A 25,383-nucleotide genomic window follows, 5' to 3' on the forward strand; every position below is an offset into this window, starting at 1 on the left:
ACGTGATGTTCACAGGTTTTATAAAACAATCCAACTATTGTTGATTGACCTATGAACAAGGTTGCATTGTACATAGCACTTATGAGTCATCCAGAAAATTTCTACCTTGAGGAGTGGTGTACTCAGTGCTCTTATCTATCTCATCTGTGACTTTTAAATTGAAAAAGTGAATAAAAAGATGTAGCCTACCCCGTAAACTGGGGATACTTTGAACAATTTTTATTTTTTTATATCGTAAAATTTTAAACTCTGAACCAACCGTCCTGATATTGCAATATATTAGGGGCTACATATACCCCTATTGACATGTGCAAGGAATGTTAAAAAAATTTTGCACAAGTTACCTTTTTTTGAAATTATGTGGTGTTCAAAGTTTCACGAGATTTTGGGGTTACTTTGAACGGGCTCTAAATTCTTTTCTGTGTTCAATATTGTTTTGTGTATCACACTGCTTTGAACAGAAAATTATATTTTAAACACACAAGTCAACGAGTATGTACACACAACAGTCAGTTTATGACATATAATCTTATGTGGGGGGTATTTGAGACAAGTGGAAGGATTCCTCCAAATAGTGTTCAAGGTTTATTGTCTCCCTTCTTTTTCAAGGTCAGGGTATCGGAACAGGCCACGATTGTTAACAGGAATAGCCTCAAAGTTACGTTTCAAAACGTCATTCCATTCATAATCGATTTCATCTTTGAACGTAGGCCAATTCCATCCTAAGTTTTTGCAATTCCTTAGTATGAATGGTTGGTTTTTGAATCTTTATCCTCGGAATGACAAAGCTTTGAAGGTTATTCCTGGTAGTTTTGCATACTTGTGGAGGCTCTAGACGCAGGGCCGGTTACCAAGATTGGCAGAGTGAAGTTTTCCGATTGTTGAAGTCTTGTTGCCAGGGAATTATTTGTCATTTTGTTCATCAGAAACTTGCTCCAACTTCCAGATCATTTTCATCGCAGTTGGATAGACTTGCATCACTCTTCATCATCTTCGTTTCTTTCCTCACTTGCGATAGAAGCCTCATCTCTTGGCACACATTTTTTCTTACTGCTTGGAACACTTACTTCTTGATCACGTACGTCTTCATTGCGAATGCTTTTACCCGGTTCCACAGCACAGCCATTTTTCTTGTTCAAAAATACCTTTCAAAGTAACCCCATCAGTAAAATAAAAGCTTAGCTAGCCAGAAAACCCTGATTTTCGGAATAACTGAGAATAATACAAAAAAATCCTTTTAGATCTAAGATCTTGATGATATTTCTAACATCTAGTTAAAAAACTGAGCTGAAATGCCATCAAACGGCTGAGAACCAGATAGAAGTTGGAACACAACACTTGACCATGCTGTTTTGCTAGAATCACCCATTTATGAAATTGTGCACTGGAGCGTGAAATAAATTAAGTCTCGAACCAAATGTCCAGACTTAATCGAAAGTAATTTTACCATGGACTACGAAAAAGTGACTTTTAACCTGAAATTCCACTTTATTAGGAAGTTATTAACAAAACCATTACCCTGTCAACTAATTTTGGGGAACTGTTCAAAGTTTACCCCGGTTTCAAAGTATCCCCATTTTACGGGTAAAATGAATATATTCTTGAAGGCCTAGTTAAAAAAGGAAGGCTTGTTTCTTTGTAGCTTGTTGCAGCTTCTGCAATTTTACAATTTTACCGGAATAGGTAACAATGTTGAACTTTTGCCCTGAAAACCACAGAACAACATCAAAGCGCGGAAAAAAGTTATGAAAGTGACACTGCAGCCAAACCATGTTTACAAAGCGACTAGGGTACGCCTACATGAGCTTTCTTTCTAGGTAGGCCTACGCTGGTAAATGTGGAGTAGGCCTATTACTGCTTTCATCTTTTTAGATATGCAAGACTGTAGCAGAGATATTTTGGTTGCAAATCTATGGTCCTAACTGCGGTTAAGCTAAGATGGACTCTGCATATATTGACACATTGCAAAAGGCTACGTTACACGAGGTGATGGCTTACAAACTGCTCCGCCTTGTCCGATCAGCTTCTGATCTACATCCATATGATTCTACAAATCATTTTCGTTGTTCTTTACAACTCCTGATGTGGTTTGCAGTACCAATAAAGCTTGTTTCGTTGTAAAAAGCTTAAACGTTTTGCAGAATTAATTTATTAGTTGTAAAGAGCAAAGTGAAACCATGTGCAATATATGGAAAGCGAGTGATGAGAAACTCGATTCAATGTAATGAGTGTAGTCAGTGGGTACATGCAAGATGTGTCAATACTACGAAGAGGGCTACAACAAGATTGGCAAAGTGGTTTGTTTGTAGAAAATGTGATTGCGTGGAGAGTTCTTGTCATGGAATTCTAACAGTGACAGACTTCTGTTATTTGGGTGATTAGATAAGTGGAAGCGATAAATGTGAAGCAGCTGTGATAAAAAGAGCAAGACTGCTTTGCGCTAAGTTCAAGAAACGTAGAGAAATGCTATATGGAAGAAAAGTATTGTTAAATATAAAAAGGAAAGTGTATCGGTTTTATGTAAACCACTTCCGAAGCACGGTTTGTAGATAATCAGTCACTAAGGCTTGTGCAAAGTGTGTTACGTAGATGAACAGAATGAAAAGTTGGAAATAGAATAATCTATGCGAGATAGGCCTACAGCAAAATAAAGCAAACGGCACAGTTTTATAGGCCATGTTTTTACAGTGTAGCCCTACTAATGTATGAAAACTATGTTTCATGCAAAATTCGTTTTAAATTTTTTCACTTTCCTTGTTGGAGCATGGTTGGAGTAACTTATCACGTTGTTTTCTCACTTTCATAAATGGTCTGAAGTAGTGATCAAGGTGTTCCTAATGTTTCATAACTAGCAAGAATCCAGTAATGCAAAACCAAGTGGGTAGTTGGTAACTGAATGCATGAGATTTTTAACCCACTATCCCCCTACAAATCGGATGTTGTTATTCAATATTGTTAAAACTCAACCACGCAAAAATGACATTTAATACGATTTTTTCTTTATGAAAACATTTTCTGGCAAATAAATATATGGCCTATTAATGCTTACAATTTCAATGCCTCAGTTGATGCGTCTGGTAGTTCTAGGACTCTAAGTAGGTAGTTCGGAGGCGCGGTCGCCTATCTTTAGGTAGCCATGCTGAACATAACCATAACAAACAAATCAATTTATACAGCTTCAAGTTATACATTTTTCTAAACTTTATTAATTCAAATCCAAAGAACAGGCCTCTTCACAACTGCGGACTGTAAAAACGAAAGAAACCAAAACGCAACTGAGCACTTGCAGTGTGATAGAGGTTCTTTTTCCTTTTTCTTTACCTTTTTTCCGATTTACGCAATTGATATCCGAGAAATGAATTGCTACCTGAATTATCCTAGCGGGATTTCGTCGAATGATAGCCATGCGTAGTGATTGCTTTGCATTCAAAACATTTGTCGAGAAATGGCGCTAAGGAGCTAAGTAGAAAAAAGATCATTGTGCAAAATATGTAGCGCAATGCATTGTAAATAGCATGATGCAACTGACAGAAACAGCAGTGTTGGAATCTTAAAAGAACAACTGCCTTTCCAAGAGCTCAGGAAATTAAACAAAATGTTGCTTATGTTTCTACTGTGGTACATTTTGTACCCACTCCATTTCATTTTGGAAACAACGCTTACTTTTTAGGACACCATAATTTACCAGTACTTCTCTCTAGGTATTTCTGCTAAAGTGTCTTGTGTTTTGTCAGTTTAGCCATATCTTGATTTGGGTGCGGAGAATGTCATTCGCACCGGGCTAAAGTAGCCTCTTGGGGCCCTGAGACAGAAAGCATTAAACGGCTTAGGTCCATAATCATTAAGTTGCCTTAGTTCATCAGACTGGAAACAAAGTCGAATCGAATGTGGACGGCTGGTAGAAAACTAGGCGATTGGTATGAAAGAAACCATACCGAGATTTTTAACTTAGGGCCACAAGAAGTCCGGTACGGTCCTACTGTCATGTCATAAAGTGCGTTATCGAGACATCTAGTTGTAATTTTGAGCGCTATCGAACCGACGTTCATCAAGAATATTCGCCTGCTTGAAAAAGAGTTGAAACTTAACATTATATTTAAAAACATAGCAAAATTTTCGAATTTTATGTGGGCACACCCCACACCTCTTAATCTACATCTTTAGCCCTTAAGTCAGCTCTTTGTTCTTTCTTGTTATGTTTATTAGGTAAGCAAGCATAACGCACAATTACAGTATTCTAATGCTACGTATGGAACCAAGCTGTGGTACTCCTTTAGTTGTTCGAATGCGTTTCCGCTAGGCTACTGCAGTGGTTCCCAAACTATGACAATAAAAGTACACAAAACTCTTCCATGGTGAGAAACTCTTCCAAAAGTCTTCCAGGTGAGAAACTCACTCAAATTGAGAAATTGATTAGGATAAAATTACGCAATATGCATTATTGTGTTGTAATTAATTTTATTTGGGGAGAGAGAAGTTCAAGCATTTATAATGCAGCACTGCATCTCGGCTTTGATGACCATCAAGTATCAAATCGAAAAGGAAGAACCGTCTTGTTGCGCCTGGGCATGATTTCATAGGTACGCTATTAGCGCAGTTACTCCTCGCATCGATCAACTGTTCGAGAAAAAACATTTATATCCATTTTATTAAAATTATTTGATGCATTTTTGTCATTTTTTTGTTTTTAATTTGGTTTTGGGCACTGTGCTAATATTCGTTAAACTTTTTTGGCTTGTAGCCTATTATATATTTTTGAGTTGTTTAGTTTTCCTGGGTAATACGTAAGTGGTATGCAAACCTTGTACGAAACTTCTGAATTGTATGCGAATGGGAAAAAGTTTGAGGATCACCAAGCTACTGCAATATCTTTTGAAGTGGCACTACTTTGATGGCCTTCAAAAAAGTTTAACAGTGATTTGGTAAAAACTTCAGTCGTTTGGCAAAGGCTTTCAGGTAAAGTGCTTATTTAAACGCAATTATTTCATCAAGTTATTCCTCAAATCGTTTCTTTCAGAAAAAAGAGCTTACCATGGACTAAGTCTAAATAACGGTTATGCTTACGATGCTGCTAAAAGCGAAACTCAATCAACGGTTTGTTTTCTCCAAGCACTTGGACTGAGTTGTGTAAACAGGCTTATGCAAGAGGAAGCAAGTTTGTTAAACAAGTTATTTTCGTCTAGTTCATTAAACTTAATATGTTTCATCCAAAAAACTTCATTGCCATACACACATCAAAAGGCGCAAAAAATATATCACTTTACAAGGCAAGACGACTTGACACTCGACAACTAACTAACAAGTCAATCAATATAAATCTTATTTTGTAATAGAGCAGGAGTTACATGGCTTTAATTACATTTTCATTAGGAATTTCAACGATGACCTTTCTGGATGTGTTTTTGGACGTAGAATCCAAAAATCGAGTGCTTACAAGCCGAAAACTGGACATTTTTGAGATATTTGCATTTTTGGGCTAGCAAGAGAATGACGTCAAAGCATTACAACAGGTGTAAGCGATTACATGTTTTTCTTGCCACTGCGTTCAGGAAAAAACATGTAGAGTCGTTCTTAGAGCAGATGAAGGACAATGTGAATAGACATGCTATCATCACAGCAATGCTTCGAAACAGTATACATATTGAAGATGTAGAGAAATCAGATGCCTTTAAAGGTCTTATGAATGATTATGAGAAGTTCTGTGACGACACACGGAACGGGAGCCATTGCGGTACAGCCCAGTTCTGGTTTCTTTACATCAATCTTATACAGCGATTTTTACTTATGAACAGAGCTGTAAAGACGAATGATATTGAGCTCTTCACTTATGTCTGAAAACAATAATTCCTGTGTTTTTGCATGCAACAAGCCCAACTATTCCAGACACATGCTACTGTACTTTCTGAAACTGTTGAACATGGACTACACACACCCTGGCATACGTGATCAGCTGGAAAAAGGAGCCTTCTCTGTGAGGTTGTCTGGACATTCCTTCTCTAGATTAGGCTACCTGTTGATCAAGCGATGGAGATGACTGTGAATGTGGATGCTGCATTCCGGATGACTGGTATAAGTGCGTTCACCCAGAGTTTTCCTGCCCACCGAAGATGGAATGTCACGAGGTATGCAAGTAGTCAAGTGATAAATTATGCGATGGAGAAAGCTGGTATGAAACATTATGAAACTGCTTACCAGGAATCAAAACCCTACAGAATAAAAATAGACCATGCTGATTTCAGGAAGATTGATGAAACTATCGATTCGACCATGAATCCATTTCAACATGTTGAACAAAGCAATCACTTGACCAAGAGCTATCGTCTGGAAAACCAGCTCCAGATGAGATCAGAAATGATCTCTTGAACACAATTAGCAAAGGTTCTGAATGGCAAAATGAGTTCCTTGATGAAATAGAAGAAGATCCAGCTCGAATTGAAAAGTCCATCAAGAGAAGGAAAGTTAGAAATTTCGCTAGCAGTTCGGCAGCAGCAGCAGTGGCCGAGTAATTCGGCAGCAGTGGCCGAGTGGTTAGCGCGTTGGGCTCGCAGTCGAGAGCCTGCATGTTCGACTCCAGCCCCCGCACTTGCTGTTGTTTCTCTGGGCAAGAAACTTTACGATAATTGCCTAGTGATCGATTTCGAGTAATGGGTAGTAGCAAATTTTAGTCATAAGTAGAGTAGACAACCGGAAACAGACATTGCCGTCGGCTGCAGCGTGGGTCAGGTGTACGTCGGAAGGCGTACACCGATGCATAGCGCTCAAGTCGGCTTTCCCGCAATGCAGGATAAAGATATGACAAACAAACAAGCTAGCAATGTAACAAAGGTTTTTGTCACCACAAAAGATAAGAAAGTGGTAGAGCTGAAATGTTCCAGAGACATGTTTGGTAGACTTCTTTACTTGTCCTGCCAAAAAAAGCTTGACTTAAGAAAAGTCCTGTCTCACCCACTGTCAGCAGTTCCCCTTAGTCTATGCAATGTAGATGGAAGTATGACCACAACCAACAAGTCCAAATTGGCTAATTATCTTGAGTCACTTGCGACCGCAGCTAATGAACCATTGAATACGGGAAGCGATGTGAGTATTTTTGATGGCATGTTCTTGATCAGAATGATTACGAACCTTCCTTCTACTTATGGTGGAATTGCCAAAGCTCTCTTAACTATGATTTATAAAGCTACTAGCGAAAAAGTGCACTTTGTATGTGACGATTATACTCAGAACACAATCAAAGACTCGGCTCATGAAATTCGGGAGGACACCGACACTGTCATCAGCATTACTAGTCCTAGCCAAAAAAGACCTAAAGACTTTGCAAAGTGCCTATCCTCATCACAGTTCAAAGATTCTTTCCTTGCTTTCTTGTTTTATGAGTAGCAGTCAAATCTTATGCTGAAGTAATCGGGAACAAGAAAGTAATTGTGGCAACGGAAAAAAAGTGCTATGAATTTAGTGTGCAAAGTGACAATCCTGTAATAAGACAGAACTGCTGTTTATATGACTGCGAACACAATGAAGCGGACACAAGGATGGTGCATCACATCTTTCAGCTCTACAAAAGTAGTAACAATCCTCTGCGAGTGAATGTGCGTTGTAATGACACAGATGTAATTATCATTCTCTTGCATTATTGCAGCGATGTGGACCGGCAAACAAAAGTTTTATTAGAAATGGGTCATGCTTACAACAATACACGGCGTATTGTTAACATCAGAAGCATGATGGAGGAGCTCAGTGAAATTAATGGCTTATTCTGTACAGCTTTGCCAGGATACCATGCCATCACAGGGTGTGATCACAATTCCTGTTTCTTTGGCAAAGGGAAAACTAGACCACTCTTAATTGCATTAAAGTACCCTTAATTCCTTCAAGCACTGGCCGATTTAGGCAGTTCCATCAGTGTTAGCTCTGCCACGGAAACTGCCCTCGAAGAGTTTGTAGGCTATGTGCAAAATACGGGAAAAGGCAACTTCGTGACGTCAATGAAGCCTGCAGAGTTATATTTGAAACGAAGTTTACGCCAATACATGGTGAGCGGCCTCTGCAAAAGGTAAAAGGTTTGGAACCTACAACAATGCCTCCTTGCAGGGCAGCGTTTATCCAGCACATTAAGCGAGCAAATTTTATTGCAAGGATGTGGAAACTTGCAAATGAATTCAAGCCTGTGACAGAGTCACCCTTAGACCATGGGTGGAAAGAGGATAATAGCGGCAAGATAGTGCCAAATTGGTTTGAAGGCTCTTAGCTGCCGGATTCTCTGGAAGTAGACCAATATAACAATGACAGTGACTACAAGGATTCAAATTTATCTGACGATTCAGATGACAGTGAAAGTCAGAACGGTGATTTTAACATTATCTAACTAAATCTTGTATTTCAGATTGTATTTTTTTACAGTTTCATATTTGAAAAACACAAAAACTGTTACAGTTACACAAAAACCATGACAGATCCCTTTTGTCTTGGCAGAATTTGACCAATTTCACTTTTGAACTAAGAAGCTGTCTTAATTCTACGACAAATTGGCAAAAGAAAAAATTATAAAATAAAAAAGGAAGTAGCCCACAAACATTAAAATTTGCTAATATCTCAAAAATGTCCAGTTTTCGGCGTGTAAGCACTCGATTTTTGGATTCTACGCCCAAAAATACATCTAAAAAGTTCTTCCTTAAATTTCCTAATGAAAATGTAATTAAACTCGTATAACTCCTGGACTATAAGGAAGAGATACGCAACTCGTTCACACTGCTTGAAAAAGGCGTACACGAAAGAGAAAAAATGCCTGATTGCTTTTTCCCAGTGACTGACGCGAGTTTCATTTGTAGTCATCTTGAACACCAAGGTAAAAAACAGGTTTCGATGGTTCGGTAAGACAGTTAAGGTAAGACAATTTACACCAAGGTAAGACAGTTTCGATGGTTAGTGCAGCTCGAGAGATTCGTAAATTTGCGTTTTCACAAAGCATGTTATTTAACAGAAAAGCACATATTTGCTCAATCAGCTTTTGTTATTATTCAAACTACAAGGACTGGACAGTCATCTTCATAGCTGTCATTTTTGGTGAGCGTTGCAGTTCAAAAAGTGTCACATATTAGTTTCACACAAGTCTTGCAATATGAAAAATATGGCTGCAGTAGAGTCTATGAGTTACTAAGGCGTTAGAAAACCATACAGTCGAACCATATATTATAGAATATCGGTGTTTGATGTATTTTTCTGTTTCATTGCGCGTTATTCAAGGTCAGATTAATATCGAATTAACTGTTGCGGTAGATTTTTGTCATATTCGTGCTGTTAAATTCTTTATTTTCAATAATATTGTTGTTTTCAACATTTTATGAATTATTTTTAGTATTTGTTAGTAACAATATTATGAGATGTTAAAAAGCTTGCCATTTTTCCCAAGGAATCAAGTCCTCATCGCTTCTCAATTGTTATTCTACGCTGACGATATTTCAAAACAATTATATAGCCTACGTGTCAATTCTTGAGCAGAAACTGGACAGGCTTTTTTAATCAGTTTGTTTGTCGTGATTAGGCCTACTAACAAGAGCATAGGCTACATTAGCACAATCGAAACTATAACACTTGTAACTTTGAAGAAAACATTGTCTTTGCAAAATGGTGTATTGCCACCGGATTGTATATTGTATTGTTCTTTCCACGTTTCTGAAGAGCTCTGTACAAGACACAAGTGAGTAAATAACTTTCGTTGAAAACAGTTTTTCTTCAGTAACATTTCACAACAAATTTTTGTAGTCTCAAGTTTGTGTTGGTTACTTATTGCAGTATTGTGGATTACTTGGTAACATTTTCAATTTTCAACCAACCACTTAAAGTTACAGTGCTCAGTAAAGTTGCAACACAAATTCCATGTGTTCTGAATCTTTACTGTAGGCCTATAGTCAAAATTAGTCACAAGTATAGATGTTGTTAAATACTTCCTTCCAGTTGTTTAAATTCTTATCTACACAAAAAAGCCTGTCTTCAAAATCTGCAGTAAGTGAAAGTTATCAAATGAGTAGACTAGACTGATGCTTTCCATATTAATTAAGAAATGATCACGTATTCCCAAGTGATTGTATTCCATGTACATTGAGTTTTAATGTCAATACTACAACTTTGGAAGTATAACTTGAAAAAAAGTAATGTAGTTTCCGCGGAAAAGGCAGCATTGTTATATGAGGGCAGTGTCCCTGAATTCAAAACTGAGATATAGGCTACTACCTATTTGTTTAGCAGCGTCAGGTTGAAAGGTCATATCGTATCCGGAGGCTTTCTTACGTTCGTGTCTGCCAAAGGCGTGCCAACGATTTTCAGCCTCAACGTATCCTGTGCATGTCTCGTTAACAACTGTATATATTTTTGAGTGGTTTTAGAATATTTATGATGCAAAATGTCTTTTCACCGCTTCTCAGCACATCATAATGTAACAGAGTCGAATTATTTTAGCAGTCCAAGAGGGTGCAAACTCGACAAATCCTTTCAGCACAATGCAAAATTACGATAGTGGGCTGCTGTTCATTAGAACACATTTTTTTAATGAAACGATCAAATACAGATATTGTACCCCACCAATTAATATGAAACATTTGCGATTACTTTTCCTTAAAGTCTAAAAACTATTTTAATGTTTTTCCAAAGTGTTTCTAACAAATTGTTCTTTCTTTTACAAATATTGACTTGTCTCCGCATATCGAAAAATAACTACACTTTTCTCTAAAAGATAATTTTGAACTGGTATCGCATGACAAAATTGATTCTTAAAAAGATAAATACAAAATCCATCTTTCTTAAACACTCTTTTATTTCTGTTTAATTATTTCAGTTTATTCTTCTACTTAAAATAACAAGACGTTTTCAAACGAAGGGGTGGTCCACATAGCATGGAGAGAATAGAAATGAAGCAAACACTATCACAGCTGTGCAAAACGGCGCGTACCATTTTCTTGTACAACAGCTAAAAATTGAAGTTTGCTTTAATATTAGAAGAACTTCCATAATTCGATAACTAACCTTTTTGGTCGCATTAGAATAATTAGATCAACATTATATGTTTTTACATCATGTACTGTATTGAGTAAACATTATCCGTGGGAAATAAGTCATTGTGGATTTGTTACGAACATGTGTTCAAATCGAATATTTACAGAGCTGTAATAGAAATGAGAATATTTTCACGACACACGTTTCTAATTTGTCAGTTGTTATATTATTATCGGGCAAACTGTCACGGATTTGTATCTTGGCAGATACTCGCCAGTTATGGCCTTAAAGTTAAGGAAACTGAAAAGAAGAAAACTTGTAGAAACTAAATTATCTTTATCTATTTTTTTGAACAGAACATGCTCAATTCAAAAATGTAATATGAAGTTTCTATGTTAACCGTTCCAGCTACTTGTAAGTCATGAATCATGATGACCAAGGGGAAAAAACATAAACGGTTCCACTGTAGGCTATGTTCTTATTTTGCCAATCGAAGGCGATAAACTATTTAAAGAGGTTGCCTTTAGCCGTAACAATGTCTTTTTATAAAAGTTGCACACAAATGTCCAACGGTCATCTGGACCACAAAACGTACGAAAATGACGTATGAATACCAAAAAGCCCACGTAAAGTTCACTGTCGCTGACTCTATCCAGTAGGTTGACGAAGTCTAAAAGGAATTTCTCCTTAGATTGCGACATCGTAGAATATTACACTAGACACGGATTCAAATGTTCAAGTTTCGATGTAAAACACCTTCGCTATTTACAAGTGTACGTCATCCTTTCCTACACCCAACATAGTAGGCCTAGGCCCTACAGTAATTGTTTTATTTTTTTGATGTGTTGTTTTGCGACGTGCAATTGACGTTAGAGATAATTGAGCTTCCCGTGAGCTATTAAACATGTGTGTGATTATTATTTACGTGACCTCCACAAGTGTTAGACCAGACCGCTGATTTATCAAGTTCTAATGTTCAAATAAGAAACCTCATTTTTTAAAACACGCAGTAAACGTCTGTAACTTGTACAGTAGACCATAGTTCGTATACCACACGGGCTATGATAGAAAAACAAAAACTCAACAAGTTTGTTTGTTGGCGTTTTGACAAATACGAACCTAATAGCTATAATTTATTTTACAAACATTTGTTGTCCAAATTGTTCTCTGGTGTTAACGCCCGAACACGGTAAATGAAGATAGTTTAGGTCTATATAAACAATAAAGCTTGTTGCCTTTCAATTCTACAAGCTCCAAAGCCCCGTGGTTATGTAAATTGAAAGAGAAGGTAAAAGACACAGAGCCCCATAAAAAAAATCCTTATGGAATAGGATTATTACATAAAATTTATAGAAAGCATTAAATTCATCATCTGGAAATAAACAATTTATTGCGTTGTATCTTTTTTCATTTTGAAACATAAGCAATGAGCATATATATTTGAGAGGCAATGATTATAAGCCATTTTTGTTTCCACGCTATGGTTTTTAAATCACTGACTGGTTCTTAATTGTGAAATAAGAGTTGTGATCACGTTTGCCATCAGCAGTTCGGTTTAGGAGTTGTTCAAATACTTTCATATGCGTATCATATGCAATCAAACTACACGCGCTTGGGCTGCGGGCATTTTCGTAAGAACCAGTGATCTACACTATCATACAATCGATAAACCAAGGACATTCTGATTGCTCATATTGTAGATGTAGGCACTGGAATAACTTAAAGTTTTTACAAGAGAGATATAGCCATATACGTACCTGAAATGAGTCCAGAGTTCTGTTCGTTTCTCATGGAATGAGACAGCCAAAAGATTACATAACATGATGTCGACAGTAAATCTATAACAACTCCCGTACATTTCATTTGCATTGTCCATGGTTTGACCACTCTTCTCAGAACTCAGAAACTCAATGCCTACACAAACTTTCAATACACAATGAAATGAACAAAACAGTCGAAAATACCACAAGTCACAGCAAAGTTGATAGCTAATGATTGCAGCAAAACATCTGCATGTCAGCTGCAAGGATAGAAGGGTTGTTAAACAAGGTCGAGTGATTAATTGAATGTGGGAATCAATTACCACTTAAGTGACAAAGATTCAAAGAGATGCGCTATAATGTTTCATCACAGCTTAACATTGATAAACTGTTGCAAGAACATGTTTCTTCAATAAACTTGCTGTCTAACTTAGCGTTTCAGTTTAGCCTTGATCAATTGAAATAAGTGAAAATTCCACACCAAAATATTGCAGCAATAAAAAGTAGCTTAAATTAGCAAAACATCACCCTTAAAAGCATCAAACAAGAAACAATTGCTTCTTTTATTTTGAATATTCCAATCCTGAAAGTGGTGTTTTGTGTCTGTCGTGAACATAAGTTTTGTCATGAAGTTGCAATTTTACGCCATTTTAACGCTGCAGACTGAAGACTTGTGGCACAACAGGTGTTCAAGGTTAAATTGTAGTTTTATAATTTGATATCGTTTGCTTCGAGATTATAACCACTTCCATATTAATAGTTTTACTCAAGTCAAGTTCCCTTCATTGCTTGTGTGACTGTCACTGAATTATGTAGAAATCTTTTCTGCTGCTACCATCATAAGTCATTACCAAACAATACACAAAGCATGGCAACTTACAACTATGAGTTTGAAATTCACAGTAGGCTATTAAGTGCATTTTGCACGTCGCTTACCCATTTTTGAAAAACAGAAACTCTAGGCGTGATAACGTTTTATTAGTTTTAATGCAATTTTAATAAGAATGAATTGTTCTCACGCATGTTATACCATGGCGAGTATGCTAACTGTTATCGCCGGTTCTCATTACGTTCTGTTACAATACAAGTATGTTAACTATTCGCTTACCATTCTTTTTTATTTTAGATATTCTGTACGACACAAAGACTGCGACAAGTGACTTGGATTGGGCTTTACATCCTTTGTATACAGGGGTAAGCTTGCTATTGCAAACTATTCCTTACGATCTTAAAATGAAAAGACTGCAAAATGTGTTTGTTTTCTAAAAATAAATAGTTGTTTATTAACACCACTTGCCTCTCAATATTTAAATAAACATCAGATATGTTTTGTTGTAATTTAATATTTTGACATTATTAGTATTGTGACACAGGCTACGTCATCACAGCACAACCGCAGATCATTCCACTTTGTGGCATTACAACCTGTGATGTGATGCATTGAACAATGTGGCAATAGTCACTAAATTGCCATTAGCTTGTTGGAATTAGATTATGTTTGAAAAGAAAAGCACAGAAAAAGGATGAATTTAGTCGCGATATTGTAAGTAACACGTCTCCAAGTATCCCACTCCAGAAGGAATCACAAAAAACCATTGGATATTTCTTTAAGATTTTTCACTTCATTGCTCAAAATTTGTTTCCTCACATACAACGTAAACCCTCCCTGACGATGATGCAACGTATACTTGATGTATTTGTGCCAAACATCTTGACCTTTTGACCTTGATCTCAACCTTTCATTTGTCGTTCTTTGCTGGCGCCTAAAGAACCAGTTTCCTTTGAAATAAAATTGCCTTTTTCGTTTTGTTCCTAAGCAACATCACATTCCTGGCACCAACCAGTACGGTGAAACAATAATTGAGTTTTTTACATACGATAACGTCTAAGCAGCAAAAATCTGGCAAAAAAGTGATAAAAATAGACTCATTCAATGTGTTATTCAAATGAATTTTCGATTTTACGAAGTGCTGTTTAAATTTGATTTTTCAAAAAGGTTACGTCGAACCAAATTTATTGAGTGTAGCTTTACGCTGCATCATCTGCATGATTCCTCGTCAAGAATCTTGTAATTCTAACCATAAAGTAAATGAACAAATAGTCAATTTGATGTTACAATTGAACGTAAAATTATATATTCCTAAACAAAGCACCTGTTTCGTTTCATAGCAAACGTTAAAGTTTCATCACATAAACATTTGTAAACGAAAACATGCTTGTTGGTTTATGTTGTTGGCTAAATGTTTTCTGAGCAAAATTTGCATCATGTTGATGTAGAAAGTGGAACAATTTGACCATCATGTATGTGCCATCTAACGTGATGCTGCCAAACACAAATGCTACTGTAGCATACGTTAAAAACTTATCATGAAGCATGATGAAAGTAAATGGAAAAGCAAGATGACAGTGAAAATATTGATTGCAGCAAAACAACCGAAAGAGAAATAGGAAATTGTTCTCAAGTAAAGTCGACAATTGTGCAATTTCATGCTAAATTATTCAGAAAACGATTTTAAACTTTTTTGACCTTGGAAGATAGCTTGATGCTATTGAAATGTTAGATTTGATATGCGCTTATTCCGCGTACTGTGTGACATATTTTTCACGGTGCATGCTAAAAAGCATCACGCGATGAATCATTTGATTGGCCGTCACACCTACAGTAGAGTTGAATCTTCACAGCTTCAAACAGCACCTTTTTAATGATGAAATGATGACTGTTATGTCCTCTAAATGTTGATTGAGATAGTCTTCAGACTGCAAGAACGCTCTATAACTTGTAGTTTCTTTTTCACTTCATAAGCTGATTCACCTTTCACCTTTTGTTCTTCGATAAAAATCATTTTTGTATGTTTGGGTTCTCGTTCGATTTTTCCAAAGTTGGTACAGAGCTTATTTGCTAAATAATTTGCCCCTGAAGTTTTAAATCAGTCTTCAATAAGTTGGCAACGAAATCAAGCAAATATATAAGAAATAAGATTTAAAAGTTCATTCAGTACCATTATAGCCGACAGAAGCATCTTCGTACAAACATGTGGATTAGATACATACTCACAGGAAAGTATGAAATGCGTTGATTGCTTCATTATCTTCTGGTTTTATCAACACAGTTGAATTGCGCCATTTGGCGTGCCACACGCATAGACTTTTAAGCTTTATGAACATGTACGTAATTTTATGAAGATTTAACGTCGTCTGTTGGTATGATAGTGTAAGATTAGAAAGTTAGTCATGTGAGAACACGGTTATGCGAAGGTAGTCGTTATAGTCTTTGAATTCCATTTTTATCGCTGATTTGTAATTAAGAAATTTCATCCACCTTTTTAGATTGTCACATCAAAAAGCTGAAAAATCATAAAACTGTCCAACTCAAGTTGCTGCTATAATATTTTGGTTTTCATATTGCAAACCGCCACAGTCGCTTTGCATTCATCTATCGTTGTTGAAGTTAAACAGATTTGTTTTGTAATCACATTCCAAGGAGTTATGAACACTTTAGTACTTTGTGTATCGAATGATTCAGTTCTATAAAAAGACATGATCGTTGATATCGACCAGTGCGAAAAGATAACCCAGACAACAAAATTCGTCATTTTTACGTTGATTCAACGTCTGCTGACGTTGAATTAATACAAATGACGGATTTTGCTGTCTAGGAAAACGAAATGTCACTTTGTCATCTAACGGTTACTTCGTTTGAAACAACGGTATGTGTTCGTGGTGTTCAACTGGTCTGTTAAAAGTTTGCATTTGTTTATCAGAACTTGTTACGATAATTCTTTTATTAAAGTTTGTCCTTGTTACTGCAGTACTATAAAATTAAAAAAATCATTAATTTTTACCACATTGTAATACGATAGTTGTGTGAAAGTAAGGTGAACTGAAGGGTAGGTAAGGTGAACTATAAGGTACAGTTTGAAAAATAAATAAATAAGCAAACAGTGGATGTATTATTTTTTCTGGTTCTAACGATCTTCAAGTCGCTTCTTGTTGCTCATGAATATTTTTCCTGTGCACAAACGCTTTTCTAAACAGCCTCGAAAAAATGTTGCCAAACACGACTGTTTTCATTATTTTAAGGTCAAGAATGTTGACCTCTAAGCCAACTCTATCTTGCTAGAAAACTCTTTTTGCAACGTTGCTTGATGTTAAAATGACTACAAAAGGACTCTTTTCATTTTTGAGACAGAGTTTCATCAAGAATAAGACATCTTAGCTGTCCTGCAGTTGTACTAAACAAGAGTGTTTCACTAACAAAGATGTTTGGTTTTGCCTCATTTGACCTGGTCATGTACTTTAAAATAATGATGCCATGATAAATACAGCTTTGACAAAGTGTATGCATAAAATTTCGGCTGTTGTTGTAATGTTTGAGGTGGAAAGTCTCATCTCATTTACGTGTATTAGGACAGCGAACTTTGTATGGCCACACAATCTCTTGTAGGTGACCGTTATCCCACATCTCCCCTGTCATCAGGTCTGTTGCAAGAAATGCTAAAATTAAGTTTTTTTTACAAACCCTAACAAAAAACAATTAGCTTATTTTCTTTTGCCACCTAAATTTTTCATCAAAATTTGATTGGTTTCATTTGTGTTGTGCTTTGAAGTGAAATACGCTCTGCTCATTCACGTATATCACACAACAAGAGACCTTTGTTTACATCAAGTGCATCTGCGTCATCCGAGCATGGCTTTAAAAAAGCCACTGCATAAGCAAAATACTTGGACACGCTTTAGCCATCAAAGCCCAGTGTCACTGGGAGGATAACCATGAATTGCATAAAAAACAATCAACATTGTTTTGGGTCTGTTTAAAACTGTTCTTGAACGAAGCAAAATCAGGGAAAATAATTTAAGCCGAGACAAAATAAATATTAAGCCAGTTTATCCTGTTTTTATTAGATTCAAAAACCTCACGGTTTGTTATTACCAACCACAGTAAATTCAGATGACCAATGACCATGCCAAATGGTTTGTAAATACAGTGCAGTGGGGTTTAGGAAAATCATGGTGACCGAACTGATTATTCCAAAAACTCTTATTACTTTAACTTTCAAGTGCTTTGTATGTTACGAGACATTAAGAAACGTTTTCCTTGTTTGCTTGCAGCAATCATAATATGTGGGGATGACAACGAGTAGCAGAGCAAATGTAGCCTAATGCCAAAATGATAAACATGCAGATCTCGTCATCCAAAAAATTTTGTCTCTCTAAACCAATTGTGCATCTTACCATAAAGTTATTATCTTTATAGTAATGCTGCCATTGTTTTACAGTGGGAGGAACTGAGCGGACTAGACGTGGATGGAGATACAATCAGATCTTATCAAGTTTGCAACATCGAAGATAAAGAACAAGATAACTGGGCTAGATCTCCTTACATTGACGCTAAGTAAAGCATGTTTTCATTCATCTTCTTGCATTTTACGGAATACCTGTAGTTCAAATGATGTTTTTATTATGTGCATTAATACGAAATGCTTCCAAGCTGTAGTGTGAATTAAATTGATTTACTCGCAGCAGAAATGCTCGAAAGTATATTGCATTCAACAATTCCAGGATATTTTTACCAGCTACTACATGACAACATTTGGTCTGTGTAGACTTATAAATTTTTAAAATAATTAATAGATGTGGTACCTTGTATTCTTCATTACACGACTTCCACCAGAACAGTTTTTACCAATTTATAAAAAGTAATAATTAAGTTTAAACACTTCTTCATCTTTGTGATAACTGGTTTTCAAGCTTTTACCTGTCTTTCGTCAGCCAGGCCCTGTTAAGTACTATAATGCTGTACAAGTAAATGAAGGTTTCGGTGCGAATTAAAAGCTGTTGTTATCGACGAATCACAACACAAATCGCATTCTTTCACTTTACAAAGTTTGTCTTTTGCTGCATGAGGGAAGTAGCTCATTCAGAACCGTGCAGGTTTAGTGCAAGCTTATGCGACTGTGTGATCTACTAGAGATTACACTTGAGGAGGAACTTTTTTCCTCCTAGGATAAGGAGGATAAATTCCTTTAATCTCCATGCGTACGCTTTTAATAAAAGTGATACTTTTTTCAACTGATAGCTTAATCGCTTTTTAGATAGGCCGATATCAGTTAAAATCCATTGTGTAATTAAACTTACAGCATGGAATCCTAATACAATCTTAATGCATTTCTAACAGATCAGCCCAACGCGTGTACATCGACATCGAATTTTCAGTGATGAAGTGTCCAAATTGTCGAGAAACATTTAACCTCTACTACTACCCATCGTCATCCGATGTAGCTTCTAGCACATTTCCTCCTTGGCGTGAGAACCCCTTCATAAAGATTGACACTGTTGCCGCCAACGAGAGGTTTGACTCAACCAGCCTGGGACCAAACAGCATCAATAAGAAAACATTTGTCATCGGCCCCTTGCAAAGGTTTGTAGTAACGTACATGCGAAATAGGTGTGACGTTGACATTCTTACCAACAGCATACGTTACAAAGGTTAATTGTGCCTATTTCTAGTTTTCTTTTGAGTAGTTTACTTTACCTACCTACGACATTTCAACTTTTTATACGTTTCTTGACGTTTTGTAATTCAAGTCTATTTAGTTTTTTTCCTAAACTATGCAATTCTGAAAACTGTTAGTGAACACAGATTATTAATTGTTAAATTCAATGACATTCATTGTTTTTAGTTTCATAAGTTATGATAAAATTTTTCAGCAAAAATTGTTGTATTTGTAACACAGACGAGGCCTTTACATGGCCATACAAGACCAGGGTGCTTGCATGTCCTTAATGTCCATGAAAGTGTATTATCACTACTGCCCTGAGCTCACTCACAATCTAGCCTACTTTCCAAAAACTGCAGCAGGAGGACTCATTGCTTCCCTTGTACCCGTGGATGGGAAATGCGTTTCTAACGCTCTGTATACGAATACTGAAGGTAAAAAATTCAATTTCGTGGTTTAGTTGTTGAGTTAACTTCATTTAAATTATTTTGCATCTACAATAAAAAGTAAATTGCAAACAAAATGCAAAGTATAGAGAAGCAAAAGAATGTGTAATATCCTCTAAAGTCTAAAGAGATCATTCTACCGAGTTGTGTGATTTTTCTTCTCCGATACTATTATGCGTACTTTCTTGAGTAAGCCGTAAATAAAATAAAACTTTCACTTTCAGCACCAAAATACCACTGCAACAGTAATGGTGAGTGGAAGGTTGCGACTGGGACATGTCACTGTCGGTCCGGGTATAGTCCTCAAGCTGACAACAGCGCATGCAAAGGTTTGTCTTCAGCGACAAGTTTTTAACCTTTACTGATTGATTGTGGGAATCTTTATTCTCGGACTGAGAAAACCACTGTTTGAAGATTATTGTTATTTGTACAATCTCGCTATTTTTTTTTATAAAGCGTAAAAGCAGTCATTTATGATCTTTTTGTTTTGAAGTTTTGATTGTAAGGTGTTGGTAAAACTTTTAAATGCTTTCTGCAATTTATTATGTTTTTCACGAAGGGAAAATGCTCATAGCAACAAACCTTAAAAAGTTATTTTTTTTCAGTACTCTTCGTCTTGATGCATAAATTACATAAATCACGGAGTTAAAATTCTTTAATTTTAGTGATCCATGCTTTATGCTGCTGCACTGACACTGTCTGTTTTGTAGAAGCGCTGAGAACAACGCAATAACGCATGCCTGCAATAGATACAGCGCATATAAAAACACACTATTATCATTAAATATATTTTAACCATTTAATGTTATTCCGATTCCTAACATGGTGATACAGGCATGCAATCATAAAATGTGGCAAAGTTACATGATTATCTTAAAACGTTTTTCCGCCACGTGTTTTCTCCATTTCTTAACTTGCAAGAAAACTGTCTTAGCAATTTGAGCAATGTGTAATCAAGTTCCAGCGACCTCTTTTCGAAAGCGAATAAATTCCGTAAACATTTGCTTTGCCGTTGCTCCGATAACTACGAGCTGTGGTCTTATTTACTCACACTAGCGAGCACTTTAAGAGACAATTACTCAGTCTAAGACCAATCAACTCTTGTAAGATCGCATGGCATTTATCAACACACTGCGAGAAATTAATGTAGTTAACAAGTGTTGGTTTAATTCTTACTTCTTAAGTTTGTTTTCGTCTAAGTGTTTTCTCACGATGGTGAGCTCAAGTCATTCAAACAACTCGACTGTTACAACAATTCTTGCTATTTTTTCTTGAAATTGTTAGTTACAAAGTAAACTTAAAGAAGTAAAGTAAATACCGTTTGAATGATAATGTAGAAGGCTTTTAGCGTACAAACGTGCTTTAGGAATATCACAGTATTGACTGACTTTCTTAACTATGGGTCAAATCTATAAATATTTTTGAATTATTTGATTCTGACTAAAACATTCACAGAACTGAAGTGCCGCGTGTGCCATGTAAAGAATTGCCTAATAGCTCCTTGGCTTTAAAAAGTATATAATTCAATATCGTTACAAGATTCAACCAGATCCATGTAATTATTAAATTTGTTATAATTTCATAAAAATTAGATTAAATAAGGCTGCAAATGTGTGACGTTATATTGTACGGGCTATTCTGGTCAATTGCACCAGAATGTTGGGAAGCTTTATGCAGATATCCTGTTTGCAAATGCACAAATTTTCAGCAAATTCTGTATAGTTTAAAAATAAATTTACAGTATGTAACAATAGTTGGCTCAACGGCATACTAGATTGTAGGTACAGTATAAGGTAGGCTGCTTCACAGCTTATCTTGGCTGTGACAACTCAAACCAAAAGTAACTTTTCTTGATCGATAATTTTAAGCTCAGTACCAAGTTCTGCTTTGCAGCTCCCTGTTGTAACGTCATCACTCCTAGCAGGCTAATTAGTTGTAACGAGTATCTTTCCTGGAAGTTTTGAGACTAACGGAATTGGCAATTGCGTCTGACTGTTGTGTTTTAATATAAAATTTGAATGCTAATAGGCTTAATTGCTGATAAAAGTAGCAATTTTATAAATTAAACCTAGTGTACGCACATAAATTGACTTAAATCTCATAAATCGACCTCTATGACCATTTAAAAATCATTAAGTGTTTCCTTAACGCTTCAACTTTCCATAAAATATAACCAGTTAGTTTTTCTAATGACTAACCGAGGGATATTGTGTTTGTTTGATACGAGATGAATAAAAAATGTATGATTCGGTACAAACAATGGGCAGCAATTAAATTAATTGCTTCTACAAGAGTACGACTTGACCACACTTCATTTATGTATGTCATAGAGAGAATATTTCGTAAAATCTTTACTGTCTTTCTCACTGAAAATATATCAAAGAATACATCATGGCTTTTCTTAGACCTGATATAAACAACACTTAATTATAGGTACTTTAAGTAGGAGTTTTTTTTGTTTTTTTTTTGTCTAAACGATAAGACATTTACTTTTATAAGTAGGCAGCTTCAACAAAAGAAATTTTTTAGATGAAAAATCATTCGAATCAAAACAACATGTCATTGCAGCTTTGTAATACTTAGGTAGTTGATTATTCTTAGTTTTAGAGATCATACGATTTGGAAACTACACAATATAAAACTATGATAGAAGACACCTACGGTGAAGTATGCATAAAAGTATAAACGGGTGTGCTTTTGCTCAATTGTTGCCGTTTCTTTAACTAAGTTACTTGGAGCTTATCAGGAATGAGACTTTCAAGGCAAAAAATTGGAAATAATTTGAAGTGCCGAAATGCAAATACAATGGCAGTAAAACAGTGACCGGTCGTTCACAATGTAGGTGTTGGTACAAAATAATTAAAACGCTTGGGAAAAATCAATATACTCTTGTAAAGCTAGGCGTTTTGCCTCACGTAACTTATTCACATATATAGTCACATTTCTCGCCCAATTAGTCTCTGCACCTTTTGAAGATACTCACTTGCGCAAACTCTTAAAAATGCGCCCATGTGCGCTATTTGACGTTTTTACACATCAAATTTAAAGACAATTTAAAAGGTGTTGTTAATGGCTTAGACGCCTTGGAGTATCGTGTTATTTGAAGGCCAAAGGACAGCACTTGCTTTCATTGTCTTTATCAACTTTGTACTTTCTGACCTTTCATTCACACTTTGCTATGTTAGAATATTGAAGTGCCTCGGAATGACTGAAACCAGCAAATATTTTTGTCGTAGAAAATGTCTACTTCACTCTTCAAACACTTTTGATAGTGAAACGTAGCTTGCTGCAACCACTGCTAATCAGAGTTTCCATGGAGTTTTCTTTTTAAACTTAACAATACGTGTGTGAAGAAAATAGCTGCTGCAAGTTATTCCAACTGAAATTTTTAAATCAAAATTTTCCGTTTTTGTTCTTTTGAAATTATAAGGAAAAAGACGTAGTTATTCCTTGCAATTCGGACGACATCATATTGCACGATATCCCTCAATATTCCACCATCTTTTTTGTGGACTTTCTGTTACAATGTTTTGGTTTCTATCCAAGACGTGAAATGCGTTCATGCATATTATTACTTTTCTGTTCACGGAACTTTTATCGACCAATTTTTCAACAGATTGCCATTTATGTCTCAGCTTAAGCGTAAAAGAAAGAAGAAAAAAAAATTCATTGACGGAAATCACTATCTGTGATAGATTTGTACAACTTGGACGTTAATTTTAATATACAGTATACATGACCAGGCTTCAATTAATATGCTAGTTTAGTTGGCCGGGACGCGAAAATTTTTTTTCCCACGAGATTTCTGTCTCATTGATTCTAGTCACTCTAAAAGTAAGATTTTCCGAAAGTGTTTTGAGAGATTGGTTGATTCAGATTGCGAAATAACTATTCACCAATGAAATTCTGCAATGATAATAAAATATAAGTTGAATGAGTTGAATAAGTTGAATGAGCACAGCACAGAAACTCAACAGCCGGCAGCCTCAAGCTAAACCAAAGAGCCACTTTAAAGAACCACTCACTGACTTCAACACCATTCGTCATAGCACATGACTAGGGAACTGTGTTCCGAAAGCTGGTGTAATTTGATATTGCTAAAAAGAACCCGCAGCATCAGGCTATCACAGATCGTTTGAATCTACACTGTGAAATAAAATATAAGCTTTCCCTAACCCTACTTTTTTTGAAAAGCTCTTGTGCACCGCAAAAATTAATTTAAAGAAGAAAAAAAGTTTGACTCCGACGGGCGTCGAACCCTCGTTCTCACGATCACTAGGCAGAGGATGAAACCACTGAACCAACCGTGCCAAAGAGAAAAGGTTTCATTCACACGGTTTTAATACAAACTTTTACCAAAATATGTAAATGAGACAGAAATCTCGTGGGAAAAAAAATTTCGCGGCCTGGACACTGGACAGCATGCTGCTGAAAAAATCATTTAGAATAATAAACAATTGTAGGTACTGGGCATTCTGAGACATTTTATGTCATTGGGAACTTTTGCTTGTCACTAATGTTAGTTGATGTTTCTCTAACGTAAAGCTACAACATGACATGCACTATTCATTTAACCAATTGTATGCAAGGCCTTTGCTATAATGTGGACAGTGGCAAAAGTATAACATTCAACTCACTTGTTTTAACAGCTTGCGGCTTTGGATACTTTAAATCAAAGTCTGGAAACCACGGATGCACAAGGTGCCCGTCGCATAGCAGCTCTCGTTCTGTTGCATCCACAGGGTGTGCGTGTGCGTATGGATACCACAGAGCTGCGTCAGAGCCCATAGAATACGGGTGCACACGTGAGAGTTATATATTTTTTTACTTACTTTCAATCGATATAATGAAGCTTTAACATTTGCACGCATTCCAGTAACGTTTCTGGTCCTATGTGTAAGATTTATTGGTATCAACAAAGCTGGTACATTTCTGATACAAAAACACGTTAGTCCTCTTCCAAAAATAAACAAAAATACTTGTTTAAGTTTTGAAAGGGGGACACACAAACTAAACCAAGTCGTGTTTGTTTTATTCGATGCACTACACTTGACCCATAGGAAAGTATGCACTTGCTCACAAAGACATTCTTGCAGTACTTTAAACTTTTTCAATCATCTTTAGTTACTTTAAATGGGATTTATTTCCAGCAAGCTCGTTTGGTTACCTTAAGTTCATGGCAGAACAGTCTCAGTGTAATTTGTTTTTGCAATAGTCTAGATTGCGGCCAAGTGAAATCGACTCTACATTTCATCTTGCAAAAAATGCAGTAATAAGTTTCCAGTGAAGGTTTGCATGCATCAAAGTATGTCCCACAACATGCTTTTGATCACCAGTTTGGACCTTAGAGAAGCACATGTAGGCATCGTTCTCACCTCCTTTTGTGTTTTTTTTTTAACTTTTTAAATGACATCAATCTATCGAAAAGTATCATTTAAAAGTGGATCAAAGTTGAGTTTGAAAGTCTTTGTCATTATTCCAAGAGAGAATGTTCCTTGCTTTTGTCATAAAATTTTGAATGAAAGTACGCTACTGTAGTCACCTTGCTACTGTACTTCACACTGCCGCAGATTACAACGTGATTAACGAGGTGTAGATAGCCTTCGTTCTGTTGACATAATAATTGATTTCAAGTTTTTCTTTCTTTTTTTTATCTTGCTGTAAGAAATTAGTTTTATTTTGTGATTAATTATT

At 36.1% G+C, this 25,383-nt stretch overlaps 1 protein-coding gene across 1 annotated transcript in view; it reads left to right on the forward strand.

The window, feature by feature from the left end:
- Nucleotides 1-9,569: 9,569 nt before the first annotated feature.
- Nucleotides 9,570-25,383, forward strand: part of LOC145786935 (ephrin type-A receptor 4-B-like) — a 32,864-nt gene continuing 17,050 nt past the window's right edge. The window contains exons 1-7 of the mRNA XM_082598681.1: nucleotides 9,570-9,694; nucleotides 13,873-13,940; nucleotides 18,023-18,138; nucleotides 18,922-19,164; nucleotides 19,481-19,677; nucleotides 19,914-20,018; nucleotides 24,339-24,494. Coding sequence (XP_082454807.1) covers nucleotides 9,622-9,694; nucleotides 13,873-13,940; nucleotides 18,023-18,138; nucleotides 18,922-19,164; nucleotides 19,481-19,677; nucleotides 19,914-20,018; nucleotides 24,339-24,494 — 958 coding nt within the window. The 5' untranslated portion in view covers nucleotides 9,570-9,621. The remainder of the gene's footprint in view (nucleotides 9,695-13,872; nucleotides 13,941-18,022; nucleotides 18,139-18,921; nucleotides 19,165-19,480; nucleotides 19,678-19,913; nucleotides 20,019-24,338; nucleotides 24,495-25,383) is intronic.

This window comes from Aplidium turbinatum, chromosome 2, assembly GCF_918807975.1.
Source record: "Aplidium turbinatum chromosome 2, kaAplTurb1.1, whole genome shotgun sequence".
Classification (NCBI taxonomy): domain Eukaryota; kingdom Metazoa; phylum Chordata; class Ascidiacea; order Aplousobranchia; family Polyclinidae; genus Aplidium; species Aplidium turbinatum.